The sequence below is a fragment of the Sturnus vulgaris genome, chromosome Z (assembly GCF_052056855.1).
Source record: "Sturnus vulgaris isolate bStuVul1 chromosome Z, bStuVul1.hap1, whole genome shotgun sequence".
Lineage (NCBI taxonomy): Eukaryota > Metazoa > Chordata > Aves > Passeriformes > Sturnidae > Sturnus > Sturnus vulgaris.
This window is the reverse complement of record NC_142283.1, coordinates 38,234,269-38,257,812: the sequence shown is the minus strand read 5'-3', so window position 1 is coordinate 38,257,812 and position 23,544 is coordinate 38,234,269. Positions and strand designations below refer to the sequence as shown.

At 34.1% G+C, this 23,544-nt stretch overlaps 1 protein-coding gene across 3 annotated transcripts in view; it reads right to left on the bottom strand.

The window, feature by feature from the left end:
* The window catches only part of ADAMTS19 (ADAM metallopeptidase with thrombospondin type 1 motif 19), a 128,277-nt gene that overhangs the window by 42,947 nt on the left and 61,786 nt on the right, over positions 1-23,544 (bottom strand). For all 3 annotated transcript variants that reach the window (XM_088156597.1, XM_088156596.1, XM_088156595.1), the window contains 3 exons: positions 20,020-20,125; positions 6,681-6,821; positions 5,943-6,093 (listed from right to left, as the gene is read on the bottom strand). In XM_088156597.1, the coding sequence (XP_088012723.1) occupies positions 5,943-6,093; positions 6,681-6,821; positions 20,020-20,125 (398 nt within the window). The remainder of the gene's footprint in view (positions 1-5,942; positions 6,094-6,680; positions 6,822-20,019; positions 20,126-23,544) is intronic.

The following is a 23,544-nucleotide window of genomic DNA, read 5'->3' as shown; positions in this document are numbered from 1 at the left end:
ACAAAGACTGTAGAGATCTGAAGCACTGTACAGAAACAAGAGACAGGATGGCAGCAGCCAGACTCACTCCTGATTCATCCTGTAACAGTGTTTTGCTGAAGCTGAGCTAGCAACACAACACCAGCTTATGTATGACTCCAAAGAACAGCTACAGAAGTTCTGTCCTGTTTCTGGGTAATTATAGCAAGCATTTTTCAAGTAACGAACTCTAATTTCTGTTCTCGTTCATTGTTTTTTTAAACAATGTAGATGATAACAATATTAGATGAGATAGAGTATCAGATGTTCACAACAAAGTGCTTCCATACCAAGTAGGAAATAAGAGACATACTGTTGGAACTACTCCACAAAAATGTTAATTTAATGGTCCTAATTAATTTTTTTTTTAAATCTTTAATCCTCATTTATGAGTGAATCCAACTGTGGAAAAGCCACCCATATTTATCCAAGTTTACAAAAAATACAGGCAAATTTTCTCTTGTGCCATCGCATTTTTAAGTATATTATCTTCCTTTTTCCCTGAAACACTTTGATTTTATGCTTAACTTCACTTGTATTGCAGAATGGCTTACAACACAAATTCTTAACAAATCTAGAAACAATTGTTCTAAATATAGAGAGGCATTAAGTCAGATTTGCAGGGTTTTGGGCATTTTGGGTATCTAAACACAGAGACGTACTGGAACCGTGTAAACTAAATTAAGAAAATCAAATCAACACCCTTTGCTTGCTAATGTGCATTTTATACATCTGCATATTTCTACAGATCAGATACTTGTTTAACACCTCCCTATGAACCACGGCCTAACTTCCCCAGATAGAAACTACTTCAGGCTTTAAGTGAACTGTATTCTAAAAATACTAATTTCACCAACTGCTAAAATAAGCACTCAATATTAGCAGACTTTAAAATTCCCCAACGCAAGAAAAAAGAGGTATGGAATTACTAAAATTGGTGATTTACTTGTAAGTATTTTTTTCCTGGGCTTTTCATTTCAGTCAAATCGCAAATAGACCCTTTAGTTACTCTTCAGACTGTATTTCTATTGCAGAGGTATGAGATACGGAGATTACTGTCAGCATCTAAATTTTGACAGGTAAGGATTTCTGTAAAAGGCAAGACCCGAACACACAATATGGGTTTTTCAGTAGCAACCAGCAATGAAGCAGATCTGGACTGATTTGAAAGCAAACAGAAATCTGGAGGCCAACTGAGGCACAGACTTCTACACCAGGATTTTAATCCTCAGAAAAGAAACTTTCTTCAGCCAAAATATGGATAGGTAAGGTAACATTCACAAAGGTTTACCAGTTATCTATGGTAAGTATAGTTCAACAGCCATCACAGCTTTCTAGCTGAGCCAAGGGAAGAAACAGACTTTGGAGATTAAGAGCTTATAAAAAAAAACTTTTAGTTGTGACATTAGACTATTCACAATCTGTAACATATTTCTTTTCATGTACACTGGAAAACAAAATACCACCAAGCACACACAAAGGACTTTTTTTGAAAGAAAAAAAGTTAGTCACGAGTTTTTAACAGCAAAATCTTGTAAAACAAAACATGGAAGTCACAATCTATTATGGTGGTCACTCCAGCTTTGGAGTTTTGAGGGGGTTTTGTGTCTGTGTCTGTCTATTTAATGAAAATAGCAAGGCAGGCCTATGTGAATCAGAAGGATACATTTCCAGTCATGTAAGCATATGGAAAGAAATTTCAGTTGAGAGGAATGACAAGAGACAAAAAGGGAATTTTAGAACAGTATTTGTGCAAAGTCAAGATTGTTTAAAATGTGGTGGTTGAGATGAGGATAGATATTTCACTAGAACTATAATATTTCCATTACTTTTGTTCTTTCCATTGTGATCTTTCCCTGAAATGCCTTAAAAATCACCATGAAATATAACCAGTGTCCTATTTCTTTGCAAAGATCACAGCTGTGTTATGACAAGAACTGTTTTAGTGGAACTGACCAGATAGCATTCACATCCTGGACTTTAATCTTAAAAGCCAATATTTAATAGTTCAACAATTGCATTAAATTGTCAAGTTTTACAATCCCTTTTAATCATCAAGAACTACTTCTGGGCCATGATGTCACTGTCTGTTATGTGAAAAAATGTTAGGATCTAATTGATGCTTGCATGAGACAACATGGGCATAAAAGCAAACTTGGCTCCCTTACAAGGTAAGCATGGAGACACAATATAAATCTTGAACCTGGAGATCCACTCATGGTTTTCCAGGGTCCAAAAATTTTGCCTAGGATATAAAAAAAAAGTCTTTGAAATAAAGATGAAAAGGAAAAAATAAAGTCACCATTTATGAAAGGGGAGTGGGAGGGCCTCACTTAGGAAAATATAGGAGTAGGACCTCAGTGGTTCCTTCAGTTCTTTGCTTCATTCATTAAATTAAATAATAAAGATGAATTATTGATAGCAAGGGAATATAATTTGTATCAGTGGTATTTCTCAGAGGTGACCATGTAATATGACTGTAAAGTGCAGTCCTAAAGTACTCCTCAGTAATAACAATTGTAGAGAATTACATCTCAGCAGAAATGCACTGCCGATTTGCAGAATTAAGAATATTTTTCATCATTACTCAATTGTTTTCTTAGCTGAATAGCTGTTACATACAAAACACAGTCTCTTAATGTAGAAGACTGTATGGAAGGAACTCTGTTCATTAAATAATCTTCCAGTCTCAAAAAATGTAAGATTCTGACATAGTTCATAATTTATCTTTCACACAGCTTTACTGAAGTGCATGAATGGTTCAGCAAGTAGACCATGTCCAAAATATCCTGGGCTATAAATTGTTGGATTTAGTGACATTTAAATGAACCTTCGAGGAGTGTGTTTCTCTCATTTCCTGGCCTAAGGACAACAACTATTACCATAATAAACTTCCAGTTACTGGCAGAGTAGGACAGACTATACAGAGATTAAAGGAAGTAGCCTGGATATCATGGAATATTCATTGGTTACCTATGCATAATTAAATAATTATTGTAATTAATACAGTAACTAATGAAACACCACATTCAATTTAGAAAGTTCTTCTAAATGCTGATTTCTCCAATGGCAACCACAATAATTTGTACAATCAACACAGAGAAATTTGAGTCATCTTCATATTAAGTAAAATGCAATTATTTGCAAGGTTAGATTCAATGTATTTGTTACTTGTATCTAACATGTTTTTATTGTTGAAGATAGTAAAATGAGCTAATGAGTAACAGTGCTTCACTGTTAGATGATGTTAGTATTGCACAGTCCATGTGCTAGAACTCATGAAAGGTTTCTAGAAAGTTTAAATGGTTTGGTTCTAGCCGAATTCCAATGGCATTTCTTTTCCCCCCTTTCTTTTCATACATAGGAAAAAACATATACAAGAAGGTCAACTTCCTTATCCTCTGGGCTGTGCTCTATCCATTGCTCTGAGTTTCCCCTTCACCATAGAAATGCTATTATTCAGAAATTCTAAATCTAAATGGACTAGCAGTAAACTTCCCTAACTTAAGACTTTAAGACCCACAGTAGGTAACAAAAGGAGATCTGAATATAATGCCGAAGCTTGCTGTAAGTAGATCTTCATGAACACAGACGAAAACCAACAAGGTGATTACTAATGTCAGGAAGGAAGCTTTGGAAAAATTCTCTTCTACCTCACTATTCTCACCATGTTTCTCAGTTTTGTCCTTCGTGTCATCTATTCATTTCTCATAGATCCAAGGTTCTTAAAAATTCATTACAATAATTTCTTGGTTCAATATTGCATTATGCAATTTACAGTTTAGGATTACCAGTTTTGCAGAAGATTTTGGAAAAACTGCAGAAGGTTCTTCCCATTGCTCTCTTCTCAGAAACTGTTATTGGGGTCTCTTTTTCTAGTTAAGACCATAAGGTCATCAAGTAACACATTCGGTTTTATGATGACAACTAAAATTAAATTGCCGTTTGTCAGAAAAAAAAGAATAGTTGAAACAAACCTGGGCCTCTTTTATTGTCTTGCATCATTATTATATTCTTTCTTCATAGCAAATCTACATTATACATAGATTTACATTACAATATTACTAACTAGTATTAATATACTAATATTTCATAATATTAAGTAATATAGTAATACTAACGTTTAATATTACAATAAAATTAATATAAATATTTAATATTAATATAAAGCCATTATCCTGTAGGTAGGAAAAAGCAGACTTATTTATTTAGCTGAAAATAAGTGATTTAGCTGATAGATGTCCTCTTTCATGCAGAATGTCAGAAGAGGGGAACACGACTGAAGACGACTGGACTAAATGGACAATTAGCTAGAACCTAGTAATCTCTGTGCAAACAGTTGAACACTACCTCCTTAATAGTTACTGAATTTAATTCCCTAATATTTCTAAAATAATAATGTAAATCAAAGAAACCTGAGAGTTAGGATCCCAAAAGAAGAATATTATGAAAAAACCACAACAGGCACAGGGCAACTTGACTATCTGAATTTAAATATATGAAGGAGAACAAAATACAAAGGTAATATGAAGAGGATTCATCCAGGAAAATGAAAAGCATATTCATGTATTATGCAACAGAAAATCTTGACATTTGTCTCTTTCTTCAATTACTTTTGAGAATTGTTAAAGAAGACCTACAAGAAATACTAAACACACTATCATTTTCTTGTTCAAAATAGGCTTATAGAGAGTGAAAAATAAAAATTACATCCTTCAATTGGAAGCAGTGTACTGAAAAGCAAGGAACAAGTTCAAATTCAATAAAAAGCACTTGGAAGTAATGAGCATTTGTAAAATGGTGACATTGAGATTTACTATTCATATCCAGAGAGAAAATGTTTTCAGTAAGACAGCTAAAATGAATTCCATTAAACTATGGCTTTTTTTCCTTTTCTCAACTATACCACTCTCAGCATGCCTTATATATATATGTACGTACTGCAATGTTTCCTTTGAGAATCTTTTACATAAAGATTAGTTTAAGTGAAAGTCTCTGAAGAAATAGTACTATGTTCAAACTCAAAGCAGGAAGAGAAGAACGAAAGGCGAAAGGAATTACATTTTCTTATCTGGTACTCCTAACCTTTTCAGGCCATCTGCCTACTGATTCTGATGAAATTGTATTTCACATTTGCTCTAGTCCCTGCTCTATCAATCCATACTCCATGCTCTTTATATATTCATATATCATCTTCCCATCTTGTTTTGGTTAGTGTCTTAAGGACATCCAATATGTTTAGCCTGTTGATGTTAAAAAAGGTTGACTTTTCTCTGTAAAAATCATTCTTAAACTGCTTCTTCAATCAGGTGTCTACTAATATTAGTTCAAAAAATTATGAAGACCTGTTAAATTTTGCTAACCTGGTTTTTTTTAAGCCCATACAGTGCCACTGCTTCACACTGACACCAAGCAAGTTCAGCAAACTGACTGAAATACTGGAACTCCTCTCGTCATGGCCCTGTACAGCTCTGCCTGGGCTCAGAGATGCCTCCTAGGAGATGCAGAGCCCAGCTAACACCACTATTACTTGTCACAGTGTGCACAGGTGCAACATAATCTTCTGAAGGTCAGATATGGACATTCAGTACCCAAACTATAAAATGGAACCTAAATAATAAATTGCAAATATTAAATTGCAAATATTACACTTGCTGCAACAAGGTGTCTTAAAACTATGACATCTTCTGTTTCTAAAGTACAAGGGAAGTATCAATAGAATATGTTTCAGGATATCCAGAGGCCTAAAACAAGACTTACAAGATGAACCAATGAATATGTGCATATTAATTTTTGGAAAGCAAGTGTAAAATTATCACTTCAAAAGCGCTATATTCTCTTTTCATCAAACACATACACAAAAGCTACTCTCACACAAATATTAGATGGTAAATGCATTCTCTGAAGTATAGACACAGCCTTACCTGCATTTCTTGGCAAAAGGAAGCAGTTGGTCCGAAAAGAATCTGACACTGCTCATCTGCAGTGTACGTCTTTCCTGGGAGCTTAGAGGGAATAATCACAGAATTGAGGCTCTGAGGATTCGTCTGTACCAGACAGTTACTGGCCTTTGACCTGGTAATATGCAGAGATTCATATGCTGAGCAATCCGAGGGTCTGATTGCCACACAAACTTAAGCTTGCACACAACATTTGAAATATGTGGACAATTACAATTTTTTTATTCATCAGCATTGGGCTGCTGCTCATGTTTAAACTGATATAAGTTATGTTTGTTGTAAGTTAATGTGTTCTGTTATTGTACATTTGCAGAAAGACATTATAATTGATCAGCATTTCAGAAAAGTGGTGGACAATATTTTAGCATAAAACTTACTTAATGGATTAAGGTTTTCGAGGCAAAACATTTCAGTACATAGCATATTAATATAAACATAGTGATACATATAAAATGTCTATAAAAGTATATTAAAGTATAATCATATACATTAAGACATGAAAATATAAAAATCCATGTAATTGCTGAAAACAGATTTTAATAAATCTAATATTAGACTGTGATGATTTAAAATATTTTGATGGATTTTGCAAAACAAATATCCCATAGGAGTAAAAAAAAATGAAAACTTATTATTTCAGTACATTAATTACTTCTATTTCTAAATAACATACAGTAAGAGTTCTTTTATTGAATTATATACCTGAGAAATCTTTCCAGATCTTCCCTGCTGCACTGAGACCATGATACATCCCCAAGATTCTGTCCTTTAATCCATTCCCCAGACATGATATGGACACCATCTGCACAGGATGGGTGGTCATTGTCGTGGTTTATCCCCATGCTGAATTTTGAAGTTATTAAAAATAAAACAAAGTGAAACAAAATAACAGATTGTTTTCAGAATTTCTGTAAGTTAAAACTCTTGCAAAGGGCTGTAAAGAGCTCATATACATATTACATGTAGGAAACCTCTTTTGATTATTTTTTCCATGGTATCTTTCATAGAAGTGCATGGAACAAGTGTAGAGGACAATTCTGTAATCAAAGATGGAAGTGGAAGTGCATTTATTTGATGAGAAATATTGCATTCTAATCAGTTCAATATATATTTTGGACAACTTTTTGAATTTTCATAACTGCACAATTATTGTAAGTTTAATGAATACTATTTCTCTTGTAAATGGACAAATACTCTTATTTTTTAAGATTAGTGAATATTTTGGCAGTGATTCTATCATCATTCTCTATGGAACCGATTGGTTGAAATTTTATAGAATAGTAAAATGATCATTACTTTAATGCAGTGAAAAGAAAAAGACACCAAAACGTGTTTTTAATCTCTCATTAAAAAATAACACAGATGAAGAAATTAAGTTGACTTTGATTATAAAGACTCATGCATCCCAGTGAGTTCTCACATCCAATGCACTGCAATGAAAAATTCTACTGAATATCTGCTTGAAGCTGCTGCTTTAACCAAAGACTCACTGTCACTCTCATTCATAATTAGCAAACAGAGAGGAAGAAGAAATACTTAAATAAAACTAACATTTTCAGCATTAGCTAAGTGGATCATACCTGACTGATATTACAAGAAATAAATACACTCAACGGTTTTTGGAGATTTACAAATGAGTATGAGACTACTCTCCAGAGTATTGGATTTAAAGTAGTGCTGGAATTTTGCAGCATTACTCTGCCCTGCAGTAAAGCAAAACTTCAGGTTTAATAAAACTCTATGCCATGTATCAATTCTTTCACTTACAGACTGCAAAGAGAGTAAGTCTGCTGTGTCTGTACAAAAACTGGAGTACATTACACTTCCTATTTCACCACTCCACAGTGGCAAATGGCAAAAAAGGCCTATCTCCCAACACTTTTGTTCTCCACTCCATGCCAAAATCCATTCGTGACTAGACCAAATTACATAAAAACTTGCAATTTGCTCTACCTTGTGTTTACCAATGAAATTAATAGAAATATTGTGCAAGGCTTTACCTTGCCTATAGAAGGGCTCTGTCTCTTACACCTCACAGTCTGGAGCACTGGAACACTGGCTTGTGCAAAAATTGGATAATTTTTCTATCTGTAAACTGTGTAACTGAGGCAAGCAAATGTGTTATCTTAACCTCTGCCTTTTCCTGACCTGCCTGAATGGCAAAAACAACTACACAGCAGTGCCTCTGCACTTGCTTTACATTATTCTTGGATGCCTCTCGTGCAGTATTTGAGATGTCTCAGAATTTGAGTTATATACTTCCATAGTGCAAAAGTAGTAATTTTAAAATACTCACTTGTCAGTATCATATACACTGTAGGATTTAAACTAAAATATTTACAACACAAAATTTTGACAAAATTTGTTATACAGGTGACGGCTCCCATTTATGCAGAGTGGAATTAATATGTTATTTTAAATATTTTTTAAAATTAAAATTACAAGACCCCTGTAATTTCTAATTATGATTATTTCCCTTCACTCTGAAGAGCAATTATTGAAGCTAGACTTTGTCACAAAATATTCTGTAAAGTCAGCCAGAGAAATGTGTGCTGAGTTATCTGTGATCTTGACTGTTTCAAAAAAACGCACTAGCTACTACTGCATATATATCAGTGTACCCTCTTTTTTCCAAACTACTACCACAGAAGTATTTTGTAAAGTTTATCAGCACAAGAATTCTGAGGAAAACATTGTATTTTAAATCATGAAGTGGTTAAAACTATTATATTATTATAAATATATAAGCTACATACAGCTGTGTATATCAGCTACATTAAACACTAATAAAAAACCTAATTCTAATAACCTTCCAATACTTTACCTGCCCATACTTCTGTGACACTTCTCCTATCCTACTTTGACATTCAACTGCAGTTCAAAATACCTGTCCTAATCCAACGGAATTCGTTCCTCAATTCTCTTCCACCTCCAAATTAAGTACACACAAAAAATCCAGAAAACAGTAAATGAAAGTAGTGAATCCTTTGCCTACCTGAAAGAATAGGCATTCAAAAATGCCTATTCAAAAGGCAAATACAGGTTGTATCTTAACATAAATTAATTAAATTGCAAGACAATATCTGAGAAGTAGGCTAAAGAAGCAACAGAACCTGCTCTTAAACATTCTCAGGAATGTTTTCTTCAGTGAGTGCTTTTGATCTCTTCTAGCATGGTAATGGCTGTATTTTTTACCTGACCTAGTATCAAGTACAAGACCACATAAAAGTCAATGTGCAGCAGAACCGCACTTCTGATTTCATTCCTCACTTCACATTATGTGTGTAGTGAAAGAAAGAAGCTGAACAGCCATTGCTACCTTGTTATTCATCACAAGTACTGTACGTATGTGTACCTACTTCTCCATTAACAATCACGGATATAACATCATTCAGTGTTTGCAGGGGTGGTCATGACATTTTCTAGCCCCCCTTGCTGCACATGAAAGACATGACTACATCCTTTCACTGCTACAAAGGCACCACAGAAGCCGTGTCTGTGCAAGGTGCAGCTGTGGCTCTTCCTGAAGAATGGATGCATTATGATAGCACCCAGCACAGTGCGCCCTCTCCTCTCCCACAGCTGTGAGCATTCAACCTCACACAAGAGTAAAGCAACACCACGTGCATGTCGGGGGAAGACAAAGGAGTTTGGGATTATAGGATAACTTTGTAAAAGCTTGAAAAAATACAATGACAAAAAACCAAAGACTTTAACAAATAGTACTTCATGTCTATATATAGAAATAAATTATATTTATAAGAAAAGAAGTGTTATTTCTTCAGTGTTACATAAAAATGCTCTACCTATTCTGGGTTAAAGGCTATATACAGGACATAAAATATGCAAGTAAGAAGTATTCTATAGAATGCCTTCCCTACATAAAATGTTACCAACATTTTAATTCACACTATGGAATTTTAATAATCTCAGTTTTAAAGTATTTTGGCAAACAAGTCCATGGAAAAAAATAATTTATCTAAAAAACCCTCCAAAATTTGTTTAAAAGATTTTTTTTCTGTTTTTAGTGATACCATGTACAAAGCTGGAATTATGTTACCTAAATTTTAATATGCAAATAGAAATAGTACAAAGAAATATCATTACACTCTCTGTATTTGGAATTAATAACTCAGGACACTGAAAGCAGAAGAAAAATATTAGTCCAATATTTCAGTTAAAAAGCAATTCTTTTACAATTAACTACTGCTGCAATTATTTGTGTACAGCTGGAATCAGACATCTCTCCTGTCATTTTAGGGAATAGCTTATATTCTTGCCTTCAAAATGCATTCCACTGTCAACATCCTGAACAAGTACCAAGTACTACAATTCAACTTGAACTTATTACAGTGAAGTATTACAAAATCAAAGCTCTTTTAAGCCTACAAAGAGGATCCTCAGTCATTATTCTATATTTAAATAAGCTAAATAAGGTTACGCACACACCTTGAAATAATTAGGTCTGCATTGCTATTTCATATTTTTTCTCGCCATGGGAGATCAAAATTCTTTGATGTGCTACTTTCATGACAATATGAATTTGCTCAGTGACCTGACAAGCTTCCAGGTAAAAGCTTTTCATTATTTATTCATTATTTCGTTTGTGCTTTGCAAATGGTAGATGATGGTTGTCACCATCCTATCACACTTAAAAAGGAAGTAGTGCAGCTGAAAAAAAATGATGCTATTAAACCAGGAATAGGTAAAGAAGGGACAAAGATTAAATAGTAAAAAAACCTTAATATAGGAGCAATTGATTAGGTTAGTTCAGATAGATGTGGACAAAAACCGAGATAATAAAAAAAATTAAAGAGAACAACTACTGCTCAGATTTTCACAGTCACTAACAGTGAGAGAGATTAGGAAATAAGAGACAGATTAAGAAAAGCACAAGTGCTGAGTCAAGGAGCCAGCACTAGAATGTTCAGCATAATGAATAGATTCCGAAATACTAAAGGATCTATTTATTCCAAGTCATATATAGAACAAGGGAATGATGTGTGTGAACTGCAGATCAAGTATAATACTACTTTTATGAGCTCAGGACAGACTGAAAATTACTGGAAAACTTCCCCCTTGTGAAGGAGAAAGTAAACCTCTGAATGCAGTTGCCAGTTTATATCTGTGATGTGTGATGGGATCAGGTTCCATTTGATTTATTAAAAAATCATATTAGTATAAGTTATTACTATATACTATTTGTAAATCCTCTGCAACTATTATCCTACATATTTTTCCGTTTTGTGAAATAAATCACTAACATAATAAATTCTATTACCTTAAAAATAAAAATTACTTTTAAAAGTATTATTAATAACAAAGTGTTATCTTCCTTATTATTTCCACTGCTTTCTGCTTTTTCACCATTTCGCACAATAGTATGCAAAAATGATTGAAACTTTTCAAACTATGGACTCAGAAATTACAAGGTTTAAATACTTATATGGAGTTTTATAGTACAATGATTTTCACACCAATTTGTCCAATCTGAAATTTTGCAGTATCATAAGGATGTATTTGGTAAGTGAAAATAACCTCGCTTATGTGACAATCACAGAGAGAGAGAGACAGAAGCTACACTACTTTTATTGCATTTTTTCAACAAAATGTTTTATCACACTGCTATCCTTATTGAGAAAAATATATTAAAATACCAGACTATTAGGAGGATTGTCTAAGCTGTTATATGTTGGTTTGTTGGTTTTTTAAAATTCCACTTAGTGAAATATTAAGTGTGGTAAGATTTTTTGCATCCTTTAAAACATATGAGGGCTTTACAGATCATTGAATAAATGGGATAAGACACATTTCAACTTGTAAATTAATTATTTAGCTGAAATTGAAAGGCGATTGACCAGCTACAGAAAAATTATGATGGTAAATGGTAAAACATTATTTCTTTTGGAAAGAATTTATCTTCAAAGAAAAATCTACCAAACAAGGAAATCTATATCTTCTTGATAAAAATTAAGATTATCAGAAAATGTAAATAAAATAAAAATTAAAATTAAAATTAAAAATAAAAATATTATGCAATTACTATTTCCCTTTTGTGAATCATTACTCATCCTCCACAGTGCTGGAAATTCAGATTACATTTTCAGTCTTAAAACAACTGGGTAAAAGTACAACATGCATATTAGTATATAGTATATACATATATATATATATATATATATATATATATATATATATATATATATATATATATAAATGTGTATGACAATGCTGTCCAGCTGACTTTGCAGCTTTTGCTGAACAGCTGCTTCCTTTTCTGTAACTTCCATACTTCTACCACCATACTTCATGGTGTTGGATCTCAGCAAACTACTGAGCCACGGCCCTTTGACTGAATTATATAATTTGAAGCTTTGCTGTAACAGATATATTTAGCATCATAACATGAGAATATACATTGCCCCTTCCTGAAGGTTTTTTACAGAGATTATACAGGAAAAGTATTGGCTTCTGGCAAATATGAAACCCATGCCACATCCTTGAGCAATCATAAACTCACTGAACAGCTACAAAAAAACAGTTTTTGTATTAACAAAGAGCACTGACATTATTATGATCTTTTGCCATTTTTTTCACTGATATTTCAAATGGATCAGACTACCAACTAAGCCTTTGCATCCTGTAGGATGCTTTTCAGTTACTATTTAGTTTACAAATGTTATCCTAAGGAAAATCAAACATAAATCCATGCTAGAGAAGTACAGCCTGGCAGAAACACGACCCTTAATGCCTTGCCAGAGAAAGAGTTGAGTAACCTAAATTTCATGTAAAAAATCATAATATCTTTAAAAGTTATTAAAATACTGATGCAGTGCTTCTTCCCTGTCTCAGTGCTTCATTTCTTCCTGAGCTGTTTCTTCAGCTGTTTTGTTACCAGCAAAAGGTTGGTGATGCTTTGCTTCTGCCTGGCATTGAAGTGATGTGTTGGGATGCACAAAGATCTTTCCATGATTAGAACTGGATCAACAAACTAATTTTTTCGCATGGTTTTTAATACCAGAAACATTTTGAGTACGAGTAAACAGAAATACAATGTATTTAACAGACTTCGTTATTTTCAGTCATCTGTAATCTTAAATGCATTTTGTTGTACAATTTTCAGGCCATGGAAGTTAGGAATGATACATCCATGTGCCCAGTAAAATCCTAAGCTGATTTAAGTCAGTGTAAGTATATGACTGTGTAACAAAGATGTCCACTTTAATATGAGTGCAGGGGAAAAAGAGACTATCAATTTCTAAAGAACTTACCCACTAAAACATGAAAAATGAATGTAAGGTAATCTCAAGGACTTGCATGGCTGAGCATCTAATATATGCATTTTAAACTTCAATAAAGAAAAAAAGAAAACAATATATTTTCAAGTCCACTCAGTACACTGTCAGTTTAACTGCAATAATTTAGAATAGTTACCTTATGGACACTTTTCCTAACCTATCAGGAAAAAAAAAACCACAGTGATGAAACTACTAGGGTGATTTTGTCTAAGTCATGTTTGAAATAGAGATTATGTAATGGTGAAATGCAATACAAAGCTAAAGCCTCCTATTAATTTTTATCAAATAAAAAAGTATCAAGGAGAAATGAAAGCACATTACCTTCCTTCTTAAGAGTGATTTTTAAAAAATAGTTTCTTATTAAACAAGTACTATGCTTTATAGATAAATTTCTTTGTAAAGTTTCCATTTTTTTAACAAAGAGGATAGAAAATGTCACAGATAGTAAAACAATACAAAAATCATATAAAAATAAGAGAACCATAGAATCATAAATGGTTTGGGTTGGAAGAGATTAAAGATCATCTAGGTCCAAATCCACTGGCATGGACAGGGAGCCTTCCCACGGGATCAGGTTTTGCTCAGAATTCCACCCAGCCTGGTCTAGATCAACTCAACATGAGGAGTGCACAACCTCTCTGGACAACCTGTTCAGTGCCTCAACATTCTCATAGTAAAAAATTTCTTCCCAATATCTAATCTAAACCTACTCTTGCTCAGTTTAAAGCCATTCCCCCTTGTCCTGTCACTATGGGCCCTTGTAAAAGGCTCCTCTCCAACTCTACTGCAGGTCTCCTTTAGGTTGTGAAAGGTGCCATAGGCTCCCCCAGAGCCTTCTCCAAGCAGGTCCATGTTTTATGTAGCTATGCACAAAAAGCAGGGAATTATAACCATTTCTGTGTAAAACAGTAATGACATAAATATGTGTATGGGAAAGATGATTGTCCTTATCTGTTGTGCACGTATTTTTTAAATCACCACAAAGCTCAATTTTTCAGGTAGTAGCTGTACTTTTCAAACTGTTTTACTCAAAGTTAGACTTCCATCTCTACGCTTCAGTTGACTTTGATTTGAACAGATAAACCAGCCAAAACAGTCAAAGCTCAACATCTCTGATAGCACTGACAGATAGATTAATACCATACACATAATGTATCTTGGGCTGAGAAATCCAGCTTTAGACCATTAGCCAAAAAGGACAGAAAAATTTAAGAAAGAAACAACTGGAGGGAAATGAGAGCCTCTGAAGCTAGAATAAAGCCACAATGACAAGAATTTCCCCTGCACCTTCTATCCAATACCCTACTAGCCCATGGAGTTGTATGGGAGAGAGAAGGAAGCATGACTATTTGGGGATAGATTATCAGCACAGCCACCACTGACACTGTGGGACCCTTGATAGCCTGAGTGAAAATGCTGGGAAGCAGAAGACCTGAGAGAAAGGGACCCCAGGGTGATATTATGGCCACTACTGAATAAAGCTTAATTATCCTAACATGTCATCTCAATATATGTCACTTTTTTGCTTTCTGATTAATTCTTTAAAAAATCCCCAACAAACTCATCCTGCTTTCAAGAATACAAAATAAATATCATCAAATAATTATTCAAGTAAGAGCAGTGGAATGTGCTGCAAGGCTAGAAGGTAACTAATGCACGTTAGAAGAGAAAGTTCCTATGGAAGCAGGCAATTCCAGCAGTATGATTCAAATCATGGCTTGTTCATCCGAGCTCTGTCTTCAGGAATGAAAAGACTATTCAGTTAATACAGATACCAACAATTACAGTTCTAATATTGATATGTTTCAAAAGCAAGTTAGTCTTGTCATGAGTTAATAGGAATTACAAACTCTGTCCTTGTAATCTGTCCCAGAAAAGGGGAAGGCACATGAAGGGGAGGAACTCTTTCATCATTCATAAGAAAGGCTGCTGTCACTGACCAAATACATGAAGAGTTTTCTTTCTTTGTTTTTTTTACAAATGAATCCCCCAGTCCCTCTTCTGGTGAAGGTAAATTTTGAGAAGTTCCTCATAAAAGGTAAGAGGCTCAAAACTTTTACTTGTTTTTTTCCATAGATATGTATGTAAAGAGAAAAACTATGCACTAACCGGTTAAACCTCTCTACCTTTCTTAAGAAAGAAAGTCATTAAAATGTGAACTGTGGGTGGTCTATCTGCATATCTACTCAGTTATGAAGTCAGGTTTCATTCTCCAGTAAGGCAGTTGAACAATGAGGGAACAAAATAAATGCTAAACAAACACTTTGAACATCTAATACCAGAAGTCACATATCAAACGCTTTAATTTACTCATCCTCACTAAAATCAACCTCATTGTTCAGAGTTTCATGGGCAGAGGTGACCACAACTGCTCCTGAACTTTCCATTGTATTAGATGATTTTCAAATTATAAGGAAAATCTAATAAAATCTAATTAATGTCTTTTCTTTCCATGTGCTAATCTTGTTCATCCTTAAAAATAAGTTCAGTTGTATAACTCTACTTTATCCAGACCACTCTTTTTTTTCCAGTTACTTTAATGATATTCCTTACTCCAAATTACTAATACATTCAAAAAAATTGGTAGACACTTGCATTTACAACTCTTACGGATTTTATTGTGTTCTGTGATCATATTTTGGACAGTGATAAGAAAAATATGGGTAGTAACTGACTATCCATTAGCATTTCTCTGTATTCCATTTAAAGCTCTCATTAAGTTCCACAGGTTTTCATACAACTTTTTAATATCTTCACAAAGAATATATGTCTTTTGCTTATAAACTCCTAAATAGGTGATTCAGAAATTCCACAGACTCCCTGTTCAGCACTACATATGCTGAACATACAAAATATATGCATACAAAATATGTGGTAGAATATTCTAAATTTTAGTAACGGTTAGCTCTCTTATTTCAAAAAATGCTTGTCAGAAAAAGAACGCAGATGTGTATAAGATTAATTCTGAAAAATTCTACCAGTCTCTTCTTTAAGTGGCTAAGACAATTTCTAAATTACATTTAGAGCACTTAATAATTGTTAATTAATTAATTTTGAGGTGCAGAAATTTACATTCATTCTTTATTTCTCCATCCTTCAAAAGGAATTCTAGGCCATAGAGAGCCATCATTTAAGTAAAATTACATGTAGCTTGTTAACCTCAATATCACCAACTCTTCTGTCTGTTCTCCACACAGAGAGGATGTCTTTTAATTAACTGTTGTTAGTTTTTACTTTGTAATGTGACCTCATTATGTCATTACCTAATTGCTTAGTAAATTTAATAAATGGGATATGTTTAATAAAACCAAATCCATTATTGTGATACAGTTTTTAATGACTGATTACACAGACAGAGCTCAAAAATCAACTGCTGACTTACATCAGTTCTCAATGTCACTAAAATACCATCTGCATTCAGATACACAGGGCTAGAAAAAAAGCATTTCATATTACAAAGTAAGGTTTAATCTGCCTTTGCATTTCACTGAGTATATTTCTCTTTTAATTGGAAAAAATTAAAAAACCACAGCACAACACTTAAAAAATATCCACGTATCAGAATGTATTCAATATAAGGGTGTCTTCTCCCAGGCAATTAGCAAGAGGACAAGAGGAATTGGCCTCAAGCTGTGCCGGGGAGGTTCAGGCTGGATATCGGGAAAAAATTCTTCAGTGAAAGGAATGAATCAGAACTATATATTCATCAATACAATGACAACTGGAAATATCGTTGTATATGCTCTCAGAAAATGAAAATCAACAGCATCTATATTCCATAAATTTTGAATCTATTTGTACAATAATTTATGAGCAAGAATAATACTGGTCATACAGAAGGGAAAAAAAATTGTTTTTTCTTTATCTTAAAGAAGCAAAGTCTTTGAAGAAGTTTTTGGTTCTGTGCTGCTGAACTAGACTCTTCTCTAGAGCAACTAGAATGATTAAACATGTCACACACAAAAAACCCCCAGGGTAGTCGTTAAATGACCTCAAGATTCAAAAATACTTTGTGAAAATTTTCTAGAAAAGATGATGTGTTAAAAGAACTATTTATGACTGGTCTGTATGATGAGCATTTAATCTCTGCTTCTGAGGCAGTCAAGAATGAGCAAGACAAATCTCTGTAAGAGATACTCTAGATACATTTGAATCTGCTGAAACTTCTTTCCAGTAGGAACTACATTCAAATGTTTGTCTTCATACATTTTTATATTGTGTCTTCACAAAGGTTTAACTGTTTCTAGTGTCTTCTTTGCAATTGCCAGGGCCTGGCTGGCAAACAGAGACATTCATGCAGAAAAAACAATGTCTCTGAAATGCCTCCTTATGCTCCTTGGGGCAAGATCGTTTTATTTCAGATTGTGACAGACTCTGACTCCATCACGATGCAGGAATCTATGCTGATTAGCCTCCGTATCTTTTGTACTGGAGGATGCTTTTTTTTTTCCCCCCTTTCTTTCCTTCTTTCTTTTCTTTTCTTGTGGCAGCTGCTTTTCTTGTGCCTCTGGCTACCTATTCTTTCTTTTTTGTGGTACTCCTTTTACACACTATTGCTGGTTTATTACCAGCCCTTCATTAGTTTGGATTTCTTGAAGAAATGTCTGGTTCAATCAATATCCTGTCTTTTACACTGGCACAAAATTTGATTTATTCTTTACTTCCACTCTTTTAAAATATCTGCTACATTACTCACAGAGAATTATGAGAATGTCTCTAATCCAAATGCCATTACTACTGTGAGAATATGATGGCTGGGATACCATCATGATCTATTTCTCCAAGTTTATTTGAATTAGTACAAAAGGCTTTGAAAGCTCTGAAATTTCATATGTAGCTTTATAACTCCTTTTTCACCCAGGATTTATATATCAGCAATATAAGTTTAATGTTCCTGCAAGATCATGAAAATTTCTTTCTCTTTTCCAGTCCAACAGCAATGCAAAGACATGAAGATATTCCAAGTTCACAAACAAATGTATCAGGTTATAGAGCCTGACCTGCACTGCAGTCTTGGAAGAGCTGCTAGCAGCAACAAGGAGCTTCTCTGTCTACCTTGTTTTGTGTACTGCTTGACGTCTAGAAGACCTCAGGAACTCAAAGATAGTTTTGATTGTCTGCTGCAAGACAAAAACCTCGCCACTATGTAACCACATAAACTTTTTAAGATCAAGACCCCACATTTGCAAATTTGCTATTGCACAGCCAACACACCACCCATAACTTTGCAAAAAATTTACATATCACCATTTTTCAGGGAGCACAAGATCTACTTCTTCTTGACTGAGATGTCTCTTTTTTCAAACATAGTAATTTTGCAGCAAAGGCTCTAAAAATACTTTTATTATGTCAAGCATAAAGCAGTACTTACATCTGTTATTATCACACCTGTGTCATACAATTTTCTTATTTACTCTACCAGTGAATTTATCTGCAGATCATATTCAGTGATGGTTTCTTTCCCCTTACTCTTGGTTTACTGTCATAGGAATAAGTTCACAGGAAGTGATTCTTCCTCTACCCATTCCCTCTTCCAATACCAGCAAACACTGCAGCAAAAAACAGAACTAGAATGATATGTAGCTAAAAAACATAAATAAGTATTCCTTTTAAGGTCTTTCCTTTACAGCAACTACCATGCAAGCAAGATGGCTTATATTAACCAGGAGTTTTTTTATGCAGTTATGAAAATGCAAAAAATATTAAAAGCATATAAGATCAATTTCAAGCAGCAACTTATACTTGTGTCACTCTTTAAATAATTGCTCTATATTTGCTTATTTTGTATCTAGAAAAAAATAAATCAATACAAATATTTTAATTTCCAGTTTTTTCTTGCAATTAACTTCATGTTTCAACATTAGATGCAAGATTGTCCATTCTCAGAAAGCTTTGACCAAATTTAAACCAAGACACTTTAAATTCAAAGTGTTTGTCCCAAGTTACGCACATTTAGCAAAACATCCCTCTATGTTGTCACTCTGAAACTGACATTATAATACAAATACAAAAATATCTGGCACAGAAACTGCAGAAAAAGATGAGAGAGTAATACATACTGTCCTTTTATTTCAGTTAAAAGTACGACATTTTATATTTCTTTTTCTTTACAAGTAGTGAAGCCAAGAATGAAGTTCAACTCTTATTAACAGATTTTATTATTGCAAAGTAAGAATTTTTCACTTTGGGTTAAAATATTTGACACTGAATGAATAAAAACATCCAGACCAGTGAAGGACAGTTACCTTCACCTTCAGTTTGCCATCCTTTTCTTCTTCTAAGATGAAAAAAAAAATAATGCTGCGAAGACCAACGACTATTCTACACTTCAATGGGATCTGTCCTGAGAAAGCCAAATTAAATAAAGGCTCTTCCAACTTATGATCTCATTAAAATGTTTGTTGGCAACAATTGTTAGAGTTGGATCTGTTACACAATACCATAGTCAGCAAAGAAAAAACATCTTGGGGCACCTGTTTTCCCCTAGATAATGGCAGTCTTTCCAGTTAATCTATTTATTTCGTAGCTACAAAGATTTTTGTATTACTTCGTTGTAAACATTTTCTTAAGCTGCATACCATATACTGATCCATGTTATTAACAGAAACACTATTTTCTGAATTTTTAATTTAAATCCCCTCCTTATAGAAAGAAAGGAAAAACTGAAGTATACAATCAAATTAGACAAATTGTAGTAGTATTACATGCAAATTAATACTAGGCTTTAATATCCACATACTTACTTGTGACCCATTTCATGAGCAATTGTAAAAGCCAGATTCAGACCATTGTCCTCTGCAATTATACATTTTCTTTTTTCACTGCACATTCCACTCAGGTATGCTATACCTAGGAAACACAACGACCACATTCAATTATTTTTTGTTATTACTAACTTTATATATTACGGCATAATTAGACCCAAACAAGACTAAAACCTTGTTGTGGTCAGAGCCATCCAAGTACATGAACAGGTATCTGACAAAGGTTTACTTACTCGATTTGAAACCAGTGGTAATATCACCTCACAGTACCAATTACATGGACTGCAATATATATGAAATGCATTCTTTGAAAGCATTGCTCAGTATCATAATGAGATAGAACACACGTATGAACGTCAGTACTGCCGTAAAGGAAAATAAATATCTACAACAAAAAGGGCATAAGTCTGAACAGGTATTTCCTCTGACAGAAGAACAGAATGCAAAGCACAGAGTTGTGTCCCTACATCTGTCACTACTAAGTACTCATAAAGCATCCAGCATGTTAGTGGTTTTAAAAATGTTTAGAAGAGTCAGATGTCTCTTCATAGGAGACTGCAACCTGTCAAACATATTTATTGTAGAGGCTATTTTTTAAAAAAAACCAAACCCATGAAGCCTTAATGGTAGGGTTTTGAGTTCAAGTTCAGCTTCTTAAAAGCAGAGTATCTGTAACTGTAAAAGCTTGAGGAACATGAAGCTTAATGTGAATAATGGTAAATTTTTCAGACCACAAACGCATTTAGCAGGGACAATTGTCATTGCTTGTCATTTGAAAATTTGGAGTAAACAATCAAAACACTGTTTCAAGTGTTTGGCCTTCTTCCCAGGCACTTCCTTTCAATGGAATGGTGCCCTCCGGTTCAGCATGTTTGCTGGATATTTGCATGTAAAGGTCAAGTTTGAAATGTTTGACAGTATTTGAAATTTAGTCACAATTATCATTCCAAGTTAATAAGATAAGTCATTCTTCTTACAGTCCAAGTATCTGTCAGTCTGTGAGCACAATGCTTCATCCACAAGTAGTAGTAACCCTGTCACTATTCTGCCAACTTTTGAGTGTAGCCCTCAAAAGAACTGGCTGAAAGCTTTTGGATACAGAACTTTTGACAAAAAATGTTGTCCAGGACTGAAAAAAATAATGACAAATTAAATTCGAAAAAGGCAGAGTATTTCAGCTTTTACTATTAGTTTCCAAAACAGAGAATAGCCATGTGGGATACAAAAAAAAAGCAAAATCTGGTCAAGGGAAAAAAAAAAATGTAGTCCTTCAAAGGCGACCCCATGCTAAATGTAGGTATCACTTAAACCTACTTGAATAAAAATCAGAGAATAAATGTTCTGAAATGTAATGCTTTATTTAAAAAATGTTATGCTGCAATACCTGAATTAAAAACAAGAATATTTCTAAAATAATTTTGTGTCTAGTAGTTCCACAATTCTATGCATCTTTTTTAAGATTTGATGACCAAACTGAAAAAAATATAGTAAGATTTTTTAATGCTGGAGTTTGAAGTAGTATAGCTGATAACAATACCAGAAGAAGTGAACATCAGGGTCCCGACTTCAGCCATCGTCAATGAACTTAAAAATTGGTCCACCAAAATAGAAAAATCACTCTTGCCATAGACAAAACCCAGTACTGCATTTTGAAGTACTGAGAGCAATCATTTATTATAATGCAAAACATCCAGAAATACTTTTCTTGCTGTGCTGTTTTTGGCTGTGATAGAGTTAACTGCCCTCGCAGTAGCCAGTAAGTAATTATGTTTTTGGGTTTGTTGCAGAACACTGATCGTAACACAGGGAGGTGGTACATGCTGCTGAGCAGAGGTTACACAGATTGAAGGCTTCTCCTCCTCCTCCTCCTCCTCGCACACTGCACCATCAAGAGAGCTGGGGCTGGGCAAGACACTGGCAGAGGGCACAGCCAGCACAGATGAACCCAGCTGAGCAGGATCTCCCACACCCTGTAGCACTGTGCTCAGCAAAAAACTAGGGAGGATGCTCCCTAACGCTCAGGGACTGGCCAGGCTTTGGTTGGTTGGTGGTGAGCAATTGTTTTCAGCAGCATCATTTCTCTTACTTGGATTTACTTGTCTCTGTTATTTTCCTCTTCATTATCACTACTATCACTATTACTGTTATTTTTATTTCAATTAGGGAAGTATTTTTTATCAGCACCCATTGCTTTTCTCACTCTTATCCTTGCAATTCTCTCCTCCCATTTCACTGTGTGGGGAGAGAGCAAGCAGCTGTGTGGTGTTTAGTTGCCATCTGGAGCTCAGTCATGACAGTGTTGATGGCTATTCTCACTTGGATAAAATTTCTTGCTGAGATCTATAGAAAGAGAATTCCCAAACCTCCCTCTTCCTGATGATGCTCAGTACTAACAGAAAACTGCATGATAATCTCTAGCTTTCTCAAGGGAAAAGGAGTCCCCTAACCTACTTCTCCCCTCTAAAATGGCAGGTTTTCCATACAACAACATGAGTACTACTAGTTGCTGTCCACTATTCTGATTGCCCCCCACCCGCCCGTTTCCTCCCAAAGAATTATGAAAGATTCAAGTTTCATATCTATTCTGCAAAAGAGGCAGTCAGCATTATTAGGAATTTTCAATAATACTCATACATTGATCATATAATACTCGTATAATATTCAACTAATGCTCATATATATCCTCATGTATCACCAAAAATGTTTTCATACTTGGAATTATTTGAAGAAAATTGATTATGTTTGAACTTTGTAAGTTTGACAGACAAAACATAAGATTTAAATTTCATCAAGATTAAATTAGATTCCTGATTCTAGAAATGTCCAAAAGCATCAAAAGCAATTAGTGCTTTATGGCTTCTCCCCTATTAAAGAAATTCAACCTCATATGTGCAAGCCACATTCAACAGCAACTACTGGATGTAAATCAGCCAACTACTAGCTGTGAACTATGTAAAACTCATGTCTTGTTTTTGATTATGAATTTCACATGTAGTGAAAAAGAAACTAACTTCAATAAGCAGCTGCTCTTGTTTAGTTGTCTGTGCATTAGGTAAGAGACAGAATATCTTCTTTAAATATATTTATGTTCAGTGCAGCTTCCTGCGGTTTATTAACAAAGCTGGAACTTGGAACAAAGCTCCAAGATTAAATCTACATTAAAGAAGAAACAAAAACAAACAAACAAACAAATAAACAAACAAACAACAAAAAACCCCCAACAACCTCAAAACAAAGCAAAACCAAGCAAAAAGAATTAACAATTGCTCCCTTTATATGATTAAGATACTCCTACTGAACCCCATAGTCTCAACACTGTTTCAAATTAAAACATTTAGTATCTAAAAAGTATTGGCTAGAAATCAGTAACTTCATCTCACTGACAATAAAAGGAAGGATCTGACTACTTATCTATAAAAAACTATGTTTTGAAACAAACAAAAAAGCTTGATTGAATACATGTAAAATATAATATATTAAAATTACTTTCTTCTATGGATAACA